Below are 17,865 nucleotides of genomic sequence, written 5' to 3' on the forward strand. Positions count from 1 at the left end.
CTCTTCTCCACTAACCTTCGAGGCTTATTCATAATCAAGATTTTATGTTGCGCCGTTAATAACACACTCAGCAAAAAAAAGAAAAAAGAAAAAAAAATTAAAAATGTAGCCCTTTTACTCTGGTGAAGAAGGAAGAGCAGCGTAGCTCTAGTGTGTGCCGCCATCTATGAGCGACGGCGGCAGACAGACAACCGGCAAGCCGGTTATCTGGTTGCCGCCCTCGCTCATAGATGGCGGTAGCTGTCCAGAGGGTTGTGTCGATATTTACGTGTCCACGGTTACGAAACTGGGGAAACTAGCCCTTAACAGCTCCGTTTTAGAAAAAGTACTACGCATGTAAATAAACGAGTCCGATTAATCGGTTAAAAGGTGGCGATTTTTCGGTTTAAGCAGTTTAATCGACGCCCAGCACTAAGTAAAAGTATTGAGCATTGCGAACCTGACTGAACTGTCCAGGATTTATTTTAACTATATTCACACAAATGGGGACACTGCAATCGTGGTATTGCTCACTTTCGCGTTACATTCATGCCCAGAAACCTAAAGGCCTAAGCAAGGAAAGAGAACTACCTATCCCATAGGTGCGCTTTCTTCCGTGGTCCTCTAACTGTTTGCCTGTTCGTGCGAGTTCTTTCCGTAATGTTACGTATAGTAGAGTTGTATATGCGGAATCAGTACCAATAAATAGTGATTCTGTTTTGGTGATGCGAATGATGATTTATCGCGTCAATTCACACACAAACTCAAATGAAATCTCGTCCTCCTTCTTGATATCCCGTTTCTTCCTGGCCCAAGGCTGGAAAGAAGCTCAGAACCTACCCGAAGGCTCGCACGGGGCAGTCGACGCCTGGCAAGAGTAACCTGGCAGCCTGCATCACGTCGTCTTGGTCCACGATGGGCGAGCGCCGGTGTTCCGCATGCGCGTGTGCCACGCGGACCCATTCTACCAGAGGGGGCAGCACCTGGTAGGGCCTGTGGCGAGAAAACACTTGGAATGAATGAGTGCGCAAGGTTTCCTCCTAGACACTGGGCACTGCACTGGAGTTCCCAATGACGCAGCAAATGCAATACGTTCGACAAAACTCAACGTGCAACCATGCCTCGAACCTTAGAATAAAATTTCCAAAGGTGGTCCAGCCCTAGAAATGGGGTAGACTACACGAACTTTGACGACAACAGCAGCTGTGCTTTGTCAACTTAGAAATTGACTGAACAAACATAATTCCAAATCTAGACCAACGTGACACTCGCGGTCGATCTGGTCTATGGCACAGGCAGGAACGGATCAAGGAGAGGATTTTTGTCTTAGGTTGGCTCGCACACCGAAAGCAAGACGACCTCCTGCTTTTTAATCCCTCTCGCCCCCGCGGGTCAAATGGCTATTCTTTCGAGATCATCTCTTTTCCTTGGACGTTACAAATACGCGTGTTAGACAGCACGCCGTCTAAGGGCTCTTCCAGCCACTTGATGGATCTTCACGGCCTGTTTATCGACAATTTGTTCGCAGAACATTGAAGCGTGAAAACGACTCTTTTTTTTTCCACGGCATCGCAGAGAAAATGCGTGCTAGGACTCCAGCCGACCTCTCGTAGATGAGTTCCGGCCCCATGGCCCTGCGGGACGATCCGTGCTCCGAGTGCTCCAGCTGTGAACAGCGCATGTAGTGGAAGAGCGCGTGGAGCGCCCCTGAGCACCAGGTGAGCGGCGCCCTGGGCGCGCCTGTCTTGCGCCTGTACAGCTGCACCATGCCGCTCAGGAGCTCCCCTGCAGAAACGGGGCACAAGTCAGAATGAGGATGTACGTGGAAGACCACGCTCATCATAAGGCCCAAGAGCCGAGTCCATGTCAGGATACGTGGCCACCCGCCACTTTTGAAGCGCTTCGCGGCAAGGGACACGTCAAGCGCCCAGCCACCCCGTCTCGCTAATCGGTCCTCCTCGTCAGCCGCTTCTCCGAGCAATCAGGTGCGGTAAAGCCTACCTTGTCACGTGGCCTCTACTCTTGAACCGCGCCCAATCTCACGGTTATCCACTAATTTTGGCTGGGCGCTTACTCGCTACTTTAGGGTAATTACACACTAAGAGAAATGTTTCCTTCGAAGGACATGTCACATCCTGTCCACTTGTGAACAGAGTAAAGGAGAGAGCTTCGCTGCCCTTTGACTGCAAGCGCCCTTTTCGGGACCGTACGCACCCGTCGTCGCCCATGCCGTCTGCTCGCTTTCCGACGGACGCTTTCAAAACTCGCTGGCATTATACCCAGATGGAAGACACAACGAAGAAGATTCGAGCTGGTCAGGATTTACACTTCGACACTTCGCGAACGCTAAGCGAAAAATCTGCTCCACCCAAAGTTCGGTACTCCGCAAGCTCGCTTTTCCGCAGTACGTTTGGACAGTTTTGGCGCTTGGGGCCACTTCTCAGCCAACTAAAATGTTCCCTTGGAAGAAAAAAAGAGTTGGACACTCTACGCGACCGGGCCACCCAACGGCACTTAGAAAACCGTAAAGCAACGCAAAAACAATTTTCATGCATGACTTATTTTTTTTGTCAGCAAAAGCTATTCATTTATTTTTTTCAGCAAAAGCTATTCATCCTAAGGCGCACCCAGCACTTGGCCCCCACTCCAACAAAATTGCTAGCATATAAAACAGTTATTCTCTCAAAACTAGAATATGCAAGTATCATATGGCATCCCACATCAAAATTATCTTTCTTCTAAATTAGAATCTGTCTAAAGTAAAGCAGCCCGGTTCCTGTCAAACGACTTTTAGCCTCGAACTAGTGTCCCAGCTTTAAAAGCAAACTTTGGTCTCACTTCATCGTTGGCGCGGAGCAAAATTAACCGAATATGTCTCTTTCATGACTTATACTACAGTAACTAGTGCTTTAAAAACACATATTGTCCTTCCGCACATTATATTTCTTCTCGAACCGGCAATTCCTGCAAAGTACAGTAATACCAGTCACACACAAATTCCTTTCTGTTTCCACCCTTAATATTATTGATTACAGAATGGAATAACTTGCCAGGCGAGATGGTTACTACCACAAATCCCGTAGAAATTAAAGCAATGTGCCAGCGCCTATGGTAAGAATAGTACAGCACGTGCTTACGTCTTGTTTTCATAGTTACTTCCTGTTTCCCCGTATTGCAATTATTGTTTTGTAGATATAGTTACTTGCAGTTGAAAAGTGCTTTGAGCACGTGCGATGTCACTTCTCTTTGGTGAACTGTGTTGGCGCTGATTGCGCTTATTTTGTTACTTTGTTATAGTATATCGACTGTGATCGGAAAATTGTGGGATTATGTTGTTACGAATGCACGCATCGCCTTTGAGGTAATGCGTCCTCGAAAACGCCTTTGAGGTAAATAAATGATATGAAATGAAATATGGGAACCCAATTTGTCAATGACATGATTAGAATGGCAGGCATTCCTCTAGCGCGAGCTTGCCACCTTCGATGATGCTTCAGAGTCTCGCGAGCCTCGAGCGCGAACGCGCAGCACGATAGAAGGAGCGTGTGCACGCCCTTCCGTTCTCATTCCGGCACTCACCCAGTTCCGAGAGGCTCCCCACGCAGGTGGTGAGGAAGTTCTGGTCGTGTGACTCGCCCCCGGGATCGTCCTTTGCCTGGCGATGGGACTTGCTCGACGAGGGGCCGCAGGAGCTAGCGCCACACGGGCCGGGCCACTGAGGCATCGACAGCGCACCTGGACACCACACAGGCGCTGTCTTACACCAAATGTTGTGCACATTAGCGGAATACTTCAGCGATGCGTCTTCATAACGGCCTACGCAGACTTTCGCTCAGAAACCGAAAAAGGAATTAAATAATAAAAGAAAACACTTCCTGGGTGGTCTGTCGATTTTAAGACGTCGACCACGAAATAGGAGTTTCCGAATCTGTCCTACCTCGAAATTTGTCTCGCGGCATACATATTTTGCAAAAAAAGCGAAGTTTTCTTTTTTGGGGGAACGTTTATTCTGTGCCGTATACGTCCAATAAAGAATAACCGGTATTTTCATACAGTGACCGACTGTAGGTTTACAAAGTCTCGTCGTGCGGGAAATGTTCTAAGAAAACATTTCATTTTCACATAGAACAAAACAAATTAGTCGCTAGTCGGTTTTAGAGCAGGAGTTTAGTCTGTCAGAACATGGCGATATTGTCACCTACTGTCGATGAGCAATTTAGATAGTGCAGTCCGACTGCTAGTTCAGGGTCTTTAACGTGCACCACGCAGTAGGGATACACGACCGCACGCCGGTACGATGCTCATCCAGATTGAAACGGCCAGGGGTATCCCTGGGTTCCGCAGCGCGAGCTTTCGCTCCACGTGCTCCTAGCTGGTGTGCCCTAGCCCACTCGTCCACCGATCCGTTTTTCTTCTCTATTTAATGCCGGTCTTTGACATAAACATACAAGAGTATAGATCGCTTCCCATGCTCTCCACCCTGTCCCCGCACTCCCCTTTACATTCGCCTGACCCAGCCTTCAATGTTTCCCTCTTCTTGAGCTCCTCCACCTGTCTCTCCAAATCAAGCGCCACCCGCTTCTCCCGCTCCCTCGTCTGCCATGCGCTCCACCTTTCTTTCCCATTCACTGATGAGCTCCTGAAACTCTACCGTGAGTTGCTCCCCTTTAGCTAACACTTCGACCTGATTCTTCAGGACCACCCGTTTCTCTCGCTCTACTTTAAGCTCCTGCTTGACCTCCTCAACCCTAGCTGCGCACTCCCGTTCGACCTAGGGAGCCTCGCCTCAAACCCGTCCTCGCCTCAAACAACAATGAGTTTCTCCTAGAATTGTCATAAATGCATTCTTTGGCAATGACTGTTTTGTTTAATCTATACCTTTCCAGAGCCGTCTTTGTCTGCATTCCCTCTAGCCACCGATCTCTTTCTGTGGCCTTAAGTTTCTTCTTAAGTGAGACTTGCTCTTCCGTATCTTCGCTATAGCCCAAAAACTTTCCTCTTAATTTCCTAGTGCGCTGTCTCCACTTTGTGTCTACACTCCTCATGTGTAAATAGCTGAAAACCTTTCGTGCCCATTGCTCCCCATCCATTTGCCTCGACCGATCCTCCAATTCTATCTTGCTCACAGCTTCTCTGCTCTTAAATGACGCCCATCCCATGTCTCCTTGTACCCTCTGGTTTGGCGTTCTGCAATGTGCCCCCAAAGCCAGCCTACCTACTCCGCGCTGTTTTATTTCTAGTGCTGCATGCACTTCGGATTTCATGCATAGCACTGCGTTTCTAAAAGTCAAGCCCAGGCACCATGACCCCTTTCCAAATCTCTCTCACCACCTCATACCTGTTGTAATTCCAAAGTGCTCTATTTTTCATTACAGCTGCATTTCTGTTGCCCTTAAACATGGTTAAAATCGCGCACAAAGAGACGAGGACAAACGAGGAAGGAACACAGAACACAGACAGGCGTGCACTCACAACTCTAGTATATTAAGTGAAGAAGAGAAAGATGAAGCACTATTTTTTACAGGGGACAACGTCACCAGGGGGAAACAGATCACCCGCAGTCAAATGATCGCAAGAAGGCAACTTCTTTTTCACTCAAAGCAACCGACGGCTGGCTAACGCAGCGATCGCTCGTTAGCCAGCCGTCGGTTGCTTTGAGTGAAAAGAGGAAGGATGTACTACCACATCCGATATCAGGGGTCCAAGACAGGCTGGATGAAGAGAATAAAGACCATAGATTCTAAGTACGGTGGGGGCACAACAAGGCATCTGGCGACGACGGAACGGGAGTGGGCGAGGACAATACGGACAGAGGTGACACGGGCCGGAATAGAGGACTGGAGATGGACAATGCAGAAGAAACAGAGCCTCCAACTGTACAGGAAACACAAGAAGGAACCAGCACCCTATAGGCCCGTAGCTCTCAAGTTTTGAGCAGCGCTCCAGGCGAGCAAAATAGAATATTTGGCTCGCGTTTCGAACGTGCGTCAATACGCTTCCCCACTAGAGTTTTTTATACTCTGTTCTATTATAAGTGCCAGCGTAGCAGAGGCTACAAGAGCGAGCTCCGAGCTCTTAGTGACCCTGCCAAGCACGCGCGCTCGTGTAGTGCGAGCATCGTTCAGGGGAACATGCTTTAGCAAGTATAGCTTCGGCTTCGCTATCACGTAAAGTGAAACATAGGGGCTCACGGAAGCTATGAAAAAGAGCCATAAGCTTGAAGGAATATTTAATCAGACGCTGAGGCAGCGAGCTGCATAATTCTTTTTCTATTTTAGTTCTTTTTTAGACGTTTGGTTATCGCGCGTCTACAGATGCTGACAGATGCTTGCATTCGAACATGGCAGGTGCAAAATCGAACATTACAGCGCCGCCTAAATGGCGCTGCCAGCATAACATGGTCGCGTCTTGCGGACACGCTCGCGCCCCCTGCCCGAGAGCAACGGGTCTATCCACACTACCGGGGAGACCGAGCCAGCGCGCTGCTGTTCCAGGCTCGAACGGGCTCCCTACTGACCCAGAGACGCAGATTTGAGCTCTATGGAGAGGACCCAAACTGTGGGCTCTGTGGCGGCGACGAGGGGACTGTCGAACACATCTTGGGACAATGCAGTGGCATCGACCAGAAAGGGCAAAACGCGTTGCAGTGCGGTGTAGAAAAGGCCCTTGGCTACGGAGAAGAGGCCGAGGAGGGCAGCGGTGACGACGGTGACCGTAAAAACCGCACGCATTCGACGGACGCAACAAAACGCCGTCTGGTGGCGTGGGAGCGACTTTGTCGCACCGCGAAACTCCTGCCTAGGGCGGAACGCCTGAACAACCTCAACAGTGCACATCAGAAGTGACTATTTTTATTTTATTTATGGTACCAGAGGCACTCCTTCTAGGAGCGCCCGCCCTGTTTCAAAAGGGTTTTGGTCCATCTATTCGACGGACGCAACAAAACGCCGTCTGGTGGCGTGGGAGCGACTTTGTCGCACCGCGAAACTCCTGCCTAGAGCGGAACGCCTGAACAACCTCAACAGTGCACATCAGAAGTGACTCTTTTTATTTTATTTATGGTACCAGAGGCACTCCTTCTAGGAGCGCCCGCCCTGTTTCAAAAGGGTTTTGGTCCATCTGACTAACTGACTAACTAACTAAGCCACGTATCTGGTTGCCGCCGTCGCTCATAGATGGCGGCAGCCTTTCCACTCTGGCTTGCCGACTTGCGACCGGCCATTACTTTCCACTGTACAGCTCCGCTGGTCTTCCTTCTTCACCAGAGTGTTTATTTAAATCTTTTATTATGTCCAAGGCTAACACGCAGGTTACAATAATTATAATTCAAGTGACTAATACTAAATTTATGACTTGGGTAAACCTAGAACTACAAACTAAAACAGGGGGCTGTGTTCAGTTGTGTAGGAAGATGACGTACAAGTGAAAAGAAAAATTGTCCCCAAGTATACACCATTCTGATGTTTACAAGTCCACAGTCCAGCGTGGGATCTCCATAGTTCAGCACGCACATGTTTGTCGCTTCGGAAAGCGAGCAAATCACGCGTCATACGGACGAACGCTGAAAATGCCACCGGCCTGAAGCTGTTTCCTGGGAAGGTTTATGTATTCGCTGGCGGCCACAGCTGAGTGCGCGGCTGCTGAGCGCGGGCTGACGGCGAGCTTTCACATTTCCTTTGCAACGTGCATTCCACACCATCAAGATTACAGTCTTAGCAGCCTATTAATGTGAGCTCATTCTGAGCATGAACTCTGAAAAGCGCCTTCAAATATGGCGTCCAGTCGTGTTTCGTATGCTACGTTGCCAAATTCGGCACGCACTAGAACGTGCACGTACCAAGGAGAACGTACACTCGTATACGCAGCACACGCGCTGCACGCACTGGCCTTGTCTGTATCCCCAGTAGTAACCCGCAAGAACCCTCGTGGACGAACCAAAGAATCGCTGATTTCTTCCTCTTCCTTAAAAGCTCGGATGAGCAGAAACTCGGCGAGCAGCTTCCATGAGCCAGCACAGCCGAGAGCCCGAACGACAGCCTGTGTGACGAATGTTGAAGAAAGCGGTCCTGGACGCCTTGCCGCCCCCCACGGACACGAGCCACGAAACCGCCTTCGCCGACTACGAATCGGTGCCCCAGGCGATTGCGGAGGATATCGACGAAAGCAATACGAGATTCGAATCCAAGTACATATCGCCCTGGTCCTCCCAACCGCGCCGCCAAGGGACGCATGGCACAACTGGTGGCCCACATCAGCAGCCACCGCAGTCACGCCAACATCAATTTCTTCCACAAGCTCCCAAACCGATCGTAGTAAGCTCGATTGGAGGCAACGATGGCCGCTACCTCTGGCTCTTCAGGGATGACCAAGGACTTGTCCACGGACCCTACCCCGAAGACAAGATGGCCTCCTGGTTTGAATCCGGGGACCTGAAGATGTCCCTCAGCGTTAGACGAACTTGCGACCAGGAGTTTCAGATGCTCGGACAAGTAATAAAAAACTGGGGCCGCTTTCCCTTCAAGAGCCAGGGACAAGCCACCAGCAGCGGGGATGTGGTGGACAACTGGTTGGTCCAAAAGCCATTCAAGAACCAGAGAAAGCAACCGCGGCTTCCCCCCGGCCGCCCAATCACAGCTTCCCAAGTCCCGGGCCGTCGCCCCGTACTACCCTGCTCTCCAGAATGCGAAGCCCCCTTCAAAGCCGTGTTGAAGCCGCTGCCACCGCCAAAAGAACGAAGTCACGGCGGCCGCCACGACCAGCGTGAGGCTTCGAAACCACAGTCTGCTTTCCAACGAATCTCTGCCCAGAAGTCGACGTATCTCTTCCTCGGAGACGGCCCGCAAGAGTATCCAAAGATGTGCCAAGCGGCGGCCACGGTCGAGCCCAGGTCGCCCAGAGAGGGCGCTTGGGGAGGGTACGAAAATACATCGTCCCAACGGCGACCCATACCTCAGCCGACCGTTGTATCAACCCGGCTGCCACCGAGTCCGCAGCCTTCAACGTGGGCCGGCGTCTGCCAGAAGCTTCCGGTAGAACCCGTGGAATCCTGGGAGCAGCCGATCGTCATCGAGAACATGACCAGCTTCCCGTCGTTGGAAGGCAAGGCCGATTGTGTCCAACAGCAGAAGAGCCTTTGGGAGAGGCGCAGCGCAGCCGATCAGGAGTTTACTCGTTGGAGCTACGAGTCGCTCAAGGCTTTGCCGTCGTACGTGCACGTACCGACACTCTTTGAGCTGCTCAGGGACGTGGACTCGAGCGAAGAGATCCAAGAGTACGTCAAGATGCACCTGGGTGAAGACGACGACGTGAAGAGGTTCTCTCAGGAGTTCATTCGGCGGAGGTTCAGGTGGAAGGAACTGACCGGCTGGAAAAGCCCGGCGGCCTTCTTCGATCCGGGCAAGGCTGGGTCGAGCAACGACGCATCGGTCAAGAGTAAAAAGAAGATGCAGAAGCTCGACGGTTCCATGCTCGGCTTTGTAATGGCGGGCGACGCCAGGAAAACCTGCCGGTAATGCGGGAGCCAGAAAGCTATACGCCGACGAATCTACGCGTCCGCCTCGTTCCCATTAAAAATTTCTTACCCATTCGGCGCGGCTCTGCAAGAATTTTCGTAGTTTCGATAAATACAGCTTAGAATTATAATTTTTGACATTAAAAACCAATGAAACACGCGCTCTTTATCTTCGCGCATAGGGGAAGATAAACTATAAACATTGGCGGCATAAACTTTGGCAGCTTTGTGGTAGAACTCGGGCACTGCCGGAGTGGATACGCGCTCACTGTATTACGACCTGTCCAGTGAGGCATGATACCACCTATGTTTCCGAAGCGGCACTGGCACATCGTAGGCTCTAAGCGCCACTGGGCGGCCGGGAGCTGTGCTACAGCGCAGCTGCAATCAAAGGTACGGCAGAGCGCGCTCGAGCACTCATCAAAGCTGCTCACGCCTGCTCTCTTTCCCTCTTTGGAAATTCCACAGAAAAACGAGTATAGACTCTGGTTATGGTATAGGCTAGAAGGGGAAGGCGTGACGATCGCGCTTGCGAAAGTGACTCAGTGATTCAGCAGGCGGAGCTGGTTATAGCGGGGCGGAGACCCATCGATAAGTGGATGCAGTGCCACCCTGCATGCACTACAGGGAACGTGAAACAAGTACATCGAGTGGCTTCACAAGCCCACCATAGCTTCATTGCAACGTGTCTTCATTGCATCCAGTTCAAAGTGCCGTGTCCCATTTCGTTATGGCTAACAAGGAAATATTCATTGTGCGGCACTTCACGATCTTGACCAAGGGTGAAGACATTTTCTTCTTCTTTAGCGTTCACAGTGTGGCGCCGCTGCGGGCATATCGATGCTCATGCTGCGTGCTGAACATCCCCGCCATTTTCTCCCGCTGAACGAAGCGAGCGATCGTCACACCTCCCCCTCTAGCCCACCATACTCTGGTCAAAGCAAACTGGAGAGGCAGACAAAGCCAACTTCCGTCCAATCTCTCTCACCTCCTGCGTCTGCAAGCTGGTGGAGAGAATGCTACTCGGCCGCCTCTCCTGGTATCTGGAGCGGACGAAAGCCTTTCATCCGACGCAGACAGGGTTCAGAACTGGCCTGGGCACGCAGGAAAGCCTTATCCTACTCTCCAAAGATCTTATTCCAATGCCCATTCCACAGAAATTTAAAATCAGAACAGTCGTCGCGATCGATGTCAAAAAAGCCTTCGACAGCGTCCCACACTGGGCAATTGTCCAAGAAGCGCGCGCCCTCGGCATTGAAGGCCGCGCCCTAAATTTCATCAAGTCTTTCCTCGAGACTCGCACCTTCGCTGTCCGGATCGGCAAACACCTGGCAGCGCCAAAACCGAACAAAGTAGGAGTTCCACAAGGGTCAGTTCTGTCCCCACTCCTCTTCAATTTGGCCATGGCGCGTCTCCCCGGTCGACTGCAACAGGTATCCAACCTCCACTTCACCATCTATGCGGACGACGTTTCCCTCTGGACAGTGCGCGGCGACGTTCCGCAACAACAGCGCATCCTTCAACGGGGGATCGACGTCGTGACAAGTCACCTCCAAAGCGTAGGCTTAACCGCCTCGCCGGATAAGACAACCTACGTAGTCATAGCCCCCAGACGGGAAAGGGACGCGAACATCAGCTCAACTCTTCACTTGACTCTCGCGGGCCAACCGATCAGATCAGCACCTGAGGTACGCATCCTAGGACTACAATTCCACGAGGATGGCACCGCAAAGGCTTGGCTAACAATGGTCACCCAACAGTGCCAGGCAGCACTAAACGTCATTAGAAGGATCAGCGGCACCAGAGGAGGCGCTGACGAGGAAGTTGCCCGCCGCATGGTGAAAACCCTCATCGTCTCCCGCATCTGCTACGGTGCCCCCCACTACCGACTTACCAACACACAATGGAAGAAACTGGAAATCCTTACCAACAACGCAGCTAGAATTGTCACTGGCCTCCCCCGATATACACCGCTAGACAAGCTCAAGGCACACGCGAAGCTCAACACGGCTCGAGAAACCGTAGAGGAGAGAGCACGAGCTCATCTAGAGCGACTCCAACACTCAGCCTCCGGACGACAAATCCTAGAGATGATCGGCTCTGATATCAGAGCCCTTCCCCCTCTCCCGGAGGTTGACCCCCCATGGAGCGACGATGTGTGCCTCGTGGACGATCGACCAGTACCAAGGGGAGCCGGGCCCAGTCGCCCTGGCAAGCAAGCTTGCCAAGTGCGACAGCACTGCAAACTCGTCCAAGAGTGGACGGACACCAATGAGAAGCTCGCAGTATACACTGATGCGGCTTTCGTCTCCTTCCCTAAACCGATTTGCTCCGCTGCGGTTGTGATTCCCCGCCTAGGAATCACCATGGCCGAAACATTGCCCGGCGGCACATCGGTCAAGGGCGGAGAACTTGGAGCTATCCAACTGGCACTGCGCACCGTCATCGAGAAGGAAATCCGACCGACACACCTACAGATTTTCACTGACTCTGCGGCTGCATTAATAGAATGTCGCTCTCGCCACTCCCCGAACAAGCGAGTTAAGGCAATCCGAAGGATGGCCTCCGACCTAATTGCAGCCGGTACAACCATCAAAGTGTCCTGGATACCTGCCCACGCAGACATTCAGGGCAACGTACAAGCTCACTGCATGGCCCGCGCGCATCTGGATTCCCCCCGCGAGCCGAGTAGTGTGCCAAGTCACCTACAAGAACACGGGTACTCGCTCCCGCCTGAGCTTGGCGACGATGGCGAAGACCCAGACTACGACCCTGAGGAGGCAAAACAGCTCGTTAAAGAATCCTCAAGACAGACCCTGAGGGCAGCCCTGACTCCCTGCGTAAATCCGCTCCCGAGCGGAATGGGCAGGGGATCAACGGTGCTGCTCCGGAGGATAATCACAAACACCACATGCACACCGGCACGCAGGACGCATTGGACCAAGCCACCTACATCACCCCATTGCAGCTTCTGTCAAGACCCCAGCCTTCTTGCCGACCAAAGTCACTTACTCTGGGACTGTCCGGAGCTCGAAGAGATTCGCCGAAAACACATACCACCAGACGTATCCAGCATGGAGGAATGGGTCCATCCTCAGGGCCCTCCCGACAAACGTCGGGCAGTTATGACCACGCTCGTGGATTTCATCCACGATGCGGGGCTCACCGCCTATCTATAACCCCCCTCAACCCCTCAACCCCTTCCCTTGGCCATAGATCCAGGCTTGTAAGCCACCGATCTCAGCCCCATTCTCCCTCCCCCAAAGGCCAATAAACGCTTTCTGAACTGAACTCGTTTTGGAAACTATCGCGGATCCTACTTTGCCCCATTTCTTACGTTGTGCTGGAAATGCCACATGCGTGTAAGGTGCTGCTAGATTCTCGCTGACTGGCGGTGAGCGTTAATTCTGAGTATGAATCCTGAGAATCAATAAAAAGAGCATAATTACAGCGCTGGTTGAAGACCTGAATGCTGACTCTCCCCGAGGTAATGCCACGGCACACAAATCGCAGGGACTGAGCATATTCTCGGTTATTATTTTGATTGCCATTAAAACAATAATCTGCTAAATGCTTCCCTAAGGGAATAGAGGACAACAAGCACGCACCGTACGTGCGTGCTTGTTGACAACAGGGTTTTTTCTTGGCATATCCTCTCTCCACGCGGTGCTTAGTGGGTCATCGCTGGGCAGTTAGTGGAAAGAGACGCCAGAAGTCTTCTCCGATGTTTATGTGCAATTCGGAACACAACAATGCACTAGTGGGCCGCGATCAACAGACCATTTCGAGCATCAGGGTTAGCAGGGTGGAACTGCGAGAAGAGTTAAAATAATAGTAGGATGGCCAACGTCCCAATGCAGAAAGATGCAAATGCTTTCTCTAGAAACAGAAAAAACCGTATGAAAAAAAAAAAGCTGGCTAATCGAAAAAAAAAATTGGGTTGTGTGTGTGTTTATACAGCCTAGAACTTGGTCTGCCTCACAGGGGCGACGAGTCTCCCAGCTGTAGATGAGAAATTTAGCCAGTGCGGTACAGCCGCTAGCCTGGGTTCTTTAACGTGCATCACGCAGTAGTGACACACGACCGCACGCCGGTACGATGCTCATCCAGATCGAAACGGGCAGGGGTGGGGCTCGAACCCAGGATCCCTGGGTCTGGCTAATCGAGTTTGCTTGTGTCTGGGGTTGGCAAAGCCAACGTTGGGCAAAGCCACGGCCGGACTGGAAGCGTGCTCTCTCAGAAAGAGAGCGCGCGCTTCTGCAGTCCGGCTGTGGCAAAGCGTTGGGGCACGCCCCGAGTTCCGCACATTATTAAAGGGGCACTGCAAAGGGACAAAGAAAGCCAAATACTGTTCGAAGGGCGTGCCTTAGAGCCACTAAATGAGCTAAATAAACGTAGCTTATTTAGTGGCACGTGCCTTTCAATATCAAACACGAGCGTTCAGTGACAACATTGGTCTAGAGCGTCGGATAAATGACGACATACAATTTTGGAGGTAAGGCTGGTTGAATAGGTGCACGTGGCCTTTTCTGATCCTTTCAAGTGCGTGATTCGTTGCTTGAAACACCCGTACATCGACTGGGCGTTCACAAATTTATAACTGAACGTTAACTGAATTAGGAAGATCGCGCATGGTTGTTGCATGCTCTTGTCTTTTCGGTTCTCTATTAGTTCAGATCAAGGGCGTCATCAACGATAGAAAATGTGCCCAAAATGTTCAACGTCTTTGACTTATTATGCTCAAAATGCATAATATTTCTTCTTTATTTTATTTCTAATGTGTGGTCAGAGTCCCGAACCCGATGCAAATTAGAAAAAACAAAAAGTCCAGAAACGCTTCGCAGGGCCCCTTTAAGGTTCGTCTATTCTCATCATGCAGCGACTGGGCCCGAGCGACCGCCCGAATGCATGTTGAGGTATTGATTGCCACGAGATGAAATCGAATGCTCAGGCAGTGCTCGTGTCGACTGTAGGAGCCGCATTTAAATGGAAATCGCGAAGCTCGATGACCAAATCCTGGGGATCGGATTGTTGACAACCCCGGCAGCGCCATCCCCGCAACTTCCTCATCAAGTTTGGTGAAGGAGAGAAAGAAAGAAAACATCCGCTTTTATCCTCCAAGTTACGCGGCGACAAAGAAGCATTTAGGTCAGTGGCGTTGCGTGCGACATTACTTGGGTCCCAGTAGTGCCAGTAAGCTTGCATAAAGTGAAAAAAAACATTCCAGCTCCCCCCCCCCCCCCCCCCCCCCAATCCCCTTAAAAAAAGAAAATTAATGAGTTTTACGCGGATTCCAGCATGAGAGGCATAGCGAGTCTTATCGGCACCGACATCAGAATGGCCGCCCTCGGCATGCTCTGGCTTCTGCGACGTGCCATGATCGTTCTAACGGCAGCTCTTGCCCCGAATCCTGTTCTCTTCCGACAATATTTGCTGCTACGACTTTCAAGATACCTCCCCGATCTTTCACAGTAGTAAGTGCTTCGCTGGCGCTGGCCGTGGACGGTGCCATCTTTAGCTCAATTGGGGCGAAACCCCCTCAGTTGGCGGCTCAATGACAGCTGGCGCCGCCATGTAACTCCGGCCGATCGCGTCTGAGTCAAGTGTCGTGTGCTTAACGACAGTTAAGGGCGCTAGTGTAGCTAGGGTATCAGACACTACAGAATTCGCCATACTATTGGAGAGGGATTGAATTTAATTTACACAATCCTAACGAGCTTTTTTTATGCCCAAGGCTTCGGTTAACTTAGATACTCTCCGCAATGGCAGTACACAAAAAAAATTATTCCACTGAAAACCCTGCAGTTTACAAATCATCATCTAGAAATTTTGGCATACGAATAGCGGCATAGGATATAAGAGAGAGGGTAGCATGGCATATTGTTCAATGCACTGTGCGTAACATTTCAGGGATATGGCCGTATTTGTAATTAGGGTCATTCTCCCGAAGGCTTCATCTTTGAGTTCAAGAAACGAATATCTTGCGACGTTGATTCAATTTTTTAATATTTTGTCGATTATTGGGTGAATCATTTGTAATCTTGATAGAAAACATGGCCGAGCTCCCAGACGTTCATTTTTTTTTTTATATTTAACATATTGTAGAATGTACCCTACTAAAAATGAATAATGGCTGTCTTAAAAATTTTTTTCTCGCGCTTATCGCAACATAAATATTGATAATTTTGGAGTGATTTACATCTGCGCCAGCATGCTTTTCATTGACACAGTCAGTTGTTGTTTCCAGGCGAAGAAGTATTTCGGCGAGGGCTGCTATTTTCCAAAACAACAAAGTACCGCCTTTCTGTCTGAAAGCCAGGAAAATGAATCTGAAGAAACGGTGAGATTTCTTTTATCGGCGCATGCACGTTCTCTTCAACGGCTTGTTATCTTTGGAGAAAAGAAAAATTATTCTAGCGCAGCGACGGATATAGAATAACTCAACTCAAGGATGTCACGTCCCCGCGGTGGCGCTGCTATCGGTACTGCGCATGCGCACACTCTCCTCCCGAAACTGGTTTCTTCGAACGCGTAGTGCCTCCACCTGGTGGGGGCGAAACGGGCGTGTTCGTAAACACCGTTGGTCTATAAAATCCCTATATTTTTTAAGCGTTCAATTTTTTTTTATTTTTTTACTGTGGGCAACGCGGAGATTGTCAAATATTGCACTCGGTGGTTCCCATCTAAAAAAAAAAAAAAAAAAAAAAAAAACTGTCTCGGAAGTGAAAAGTTGAAAGGTCAACCTCGCAGAAAAATGCCGAAAATAATTTTAAAAAGAGAAGAGACGGTTAAAAAATAAGGGTAAAAAAAAAACGGCTCTGTGCTCAGCGCGCATCGTGACATTTGATTAACGTTTACGATGAACGATGCTCGAACTTTTGCCATATATTGATGATGGATACGCAAACTTTTACCATATATAACGCGACTGACACGCGACACGGCTTACCCGGGACACATCTGACCATTTTGAGCAAAGAAAAACAAAAATCCCAACTTTTCCCTGAAATGGAAGTTTTAGATCAGTAGGAAGGTATAGCGCTTTTGTCAATGCTCCTTGTTTCTCGTCAATAAATTAAAGGTAGAAAGAAGGTCGTACATTATGCGTGACACCGCGGACACGTTAAAAAGGTACGCAAATGTTTCTAGTTAGGTTTATAAGATCTAAACTTTTTGCACGAAGTGAGCACCACGTTTGGTAAGGCCGTCGTGAAAGGGGGTTCGAAGGTGATCACATACTGAATGCCGTGGATATAACTGTTTATATTAATTCGTATTTTCTTAGCTTCACCTCAAGCATTTCAATCGGTTACAGCCGTTTCTTGGTATTAATTATAAATACTTTGGCAACACTGAGTCTGCGGTCATTTCATAAACGTTGACTAACATAAGTCTACATTCCTTTTTTTTTAATCAGGTTCTTAAGAAATCGGTTTGCTAGAACTAAACTGGTAGGCTTCGAAACGTCTATGATAGTTAACGAATACAGCTTAATTGCCGTAATTACCCGTAGGAGGCATTACAAAAGTAATGAGCTCCAAACATGTGACGACTGAAAATAATAAAAGATGTTTGTTTTTATCGTCTTGTCCTAACAATAAATCTTTAAAAAAATTATCGCAGCTAACGATTATTAAAGTTACACCAATCAGCTACACCAACGTTTCATTTTTCGGGAGAATGACCTCTGAAATACGTTGGTTTCTATGGGAGCTCGCTGCCCTAACCCGCTAAGAGGTGGCGCAAGCTTACGATGGCATAAATTTCTGGCAATGATTACAGCCAAGCAGACTGCTCTCAGTCGAATGTTCACGTTCATAGATGCGTTTGCATCGCCCTCACTCCCCGAGTGATTCTACACCAATCAGGGGCCTTTGACGAAGGACGCATTTCACGATGTGGCCCTGGTACCCTCGCCTTTGCCTAGAGTGAATCGGAGTAGAGCCACGTCCGTCAAAACCAAAATAATAATGAATATTGCGCTCTGCGCATACTACACGGAAAGGAAGATCAGGCGAACGTCCGAGAGCGTGAAGCAAAAAAAGGAATAATAAGAATAACTATAAACAAGAAAAGACGTACACGCGCAAAAACAAACAGCTTTATTTTTTCCGCCTCGCACAGGACCGGCGACCAAGAGAACCTGACTAACCGGTGCCTGACAAAAGGGCGTCACCCGCGGCTTCCTTCTCGTACATTTGTAGTTTATTGCGCTCGTGTTGGGGATGCGTTTCGCTAAAAGGGCGACGCGCCTCTCGCCCTCTTAAGAAAAGAAACGCACCAGCCGAACATGAATCTTGAGCGCAATGGCGGGACAAAATATAACGCGTAGAAGAGAAACGGAGGGGGTGAAAAAAAAAGAGGAGCTCATCGTT

At 49.8% G+C, this 17,865-nt stretch overlaps 1 protein-coding gene across 1 annotated transcript in view; it reads right to left on the reverse strand.

Annotated features, from left to right (window-relative positions):
* Window positions 1-394: 394 nt before the first annotated feature.
* LOC121833303 (ankyrin repeat and BTB/POZ domain-containing protein 2-like) overlaps window positions 395-17,865 on the reverse strand; it is a 92,402-nt gene continuing 74,931 nt past the window's right edge. The window contains exons 7-10 of the mRNA XM_042286482.1: window positions 3,559-3,714; window positions 1,584-1,764; window positions 820-972; window positions 395-491 (exon numbers count right to left, since the gene is read on the reverse strand). Of these exons, the coding sequence (XP_042142416.1) occupies window positions 395-491; window positions 820-972; window positions 1,584-1,764; window positions 3,559-3,714 (587 nt within the window). The remainder of the gene's footprint in view (window positions 492-819; window positions 973-1,583; window positions 1,765-3,558; window positions 3,715-17,865) is intronic.

The sequence above is a fragment of the Ixodes scapularis genome, unplaced genomic scaffold (assembly GCF_016920785.2).
Source record: "Ixodes scapularis isolate PalLabHiFi unplaced genomic scaffold, ASM1692078v2 PGA_scaffold7__128_contigs__length_106722199, whole genome shotgun sequence".
Classification (NCBI taxonomy): Eukaryota; Metazoa; Arthropoda; class Arachnida; order Ixodida; family Ixodidae; genus Ixodes; species Ixodes scapularis.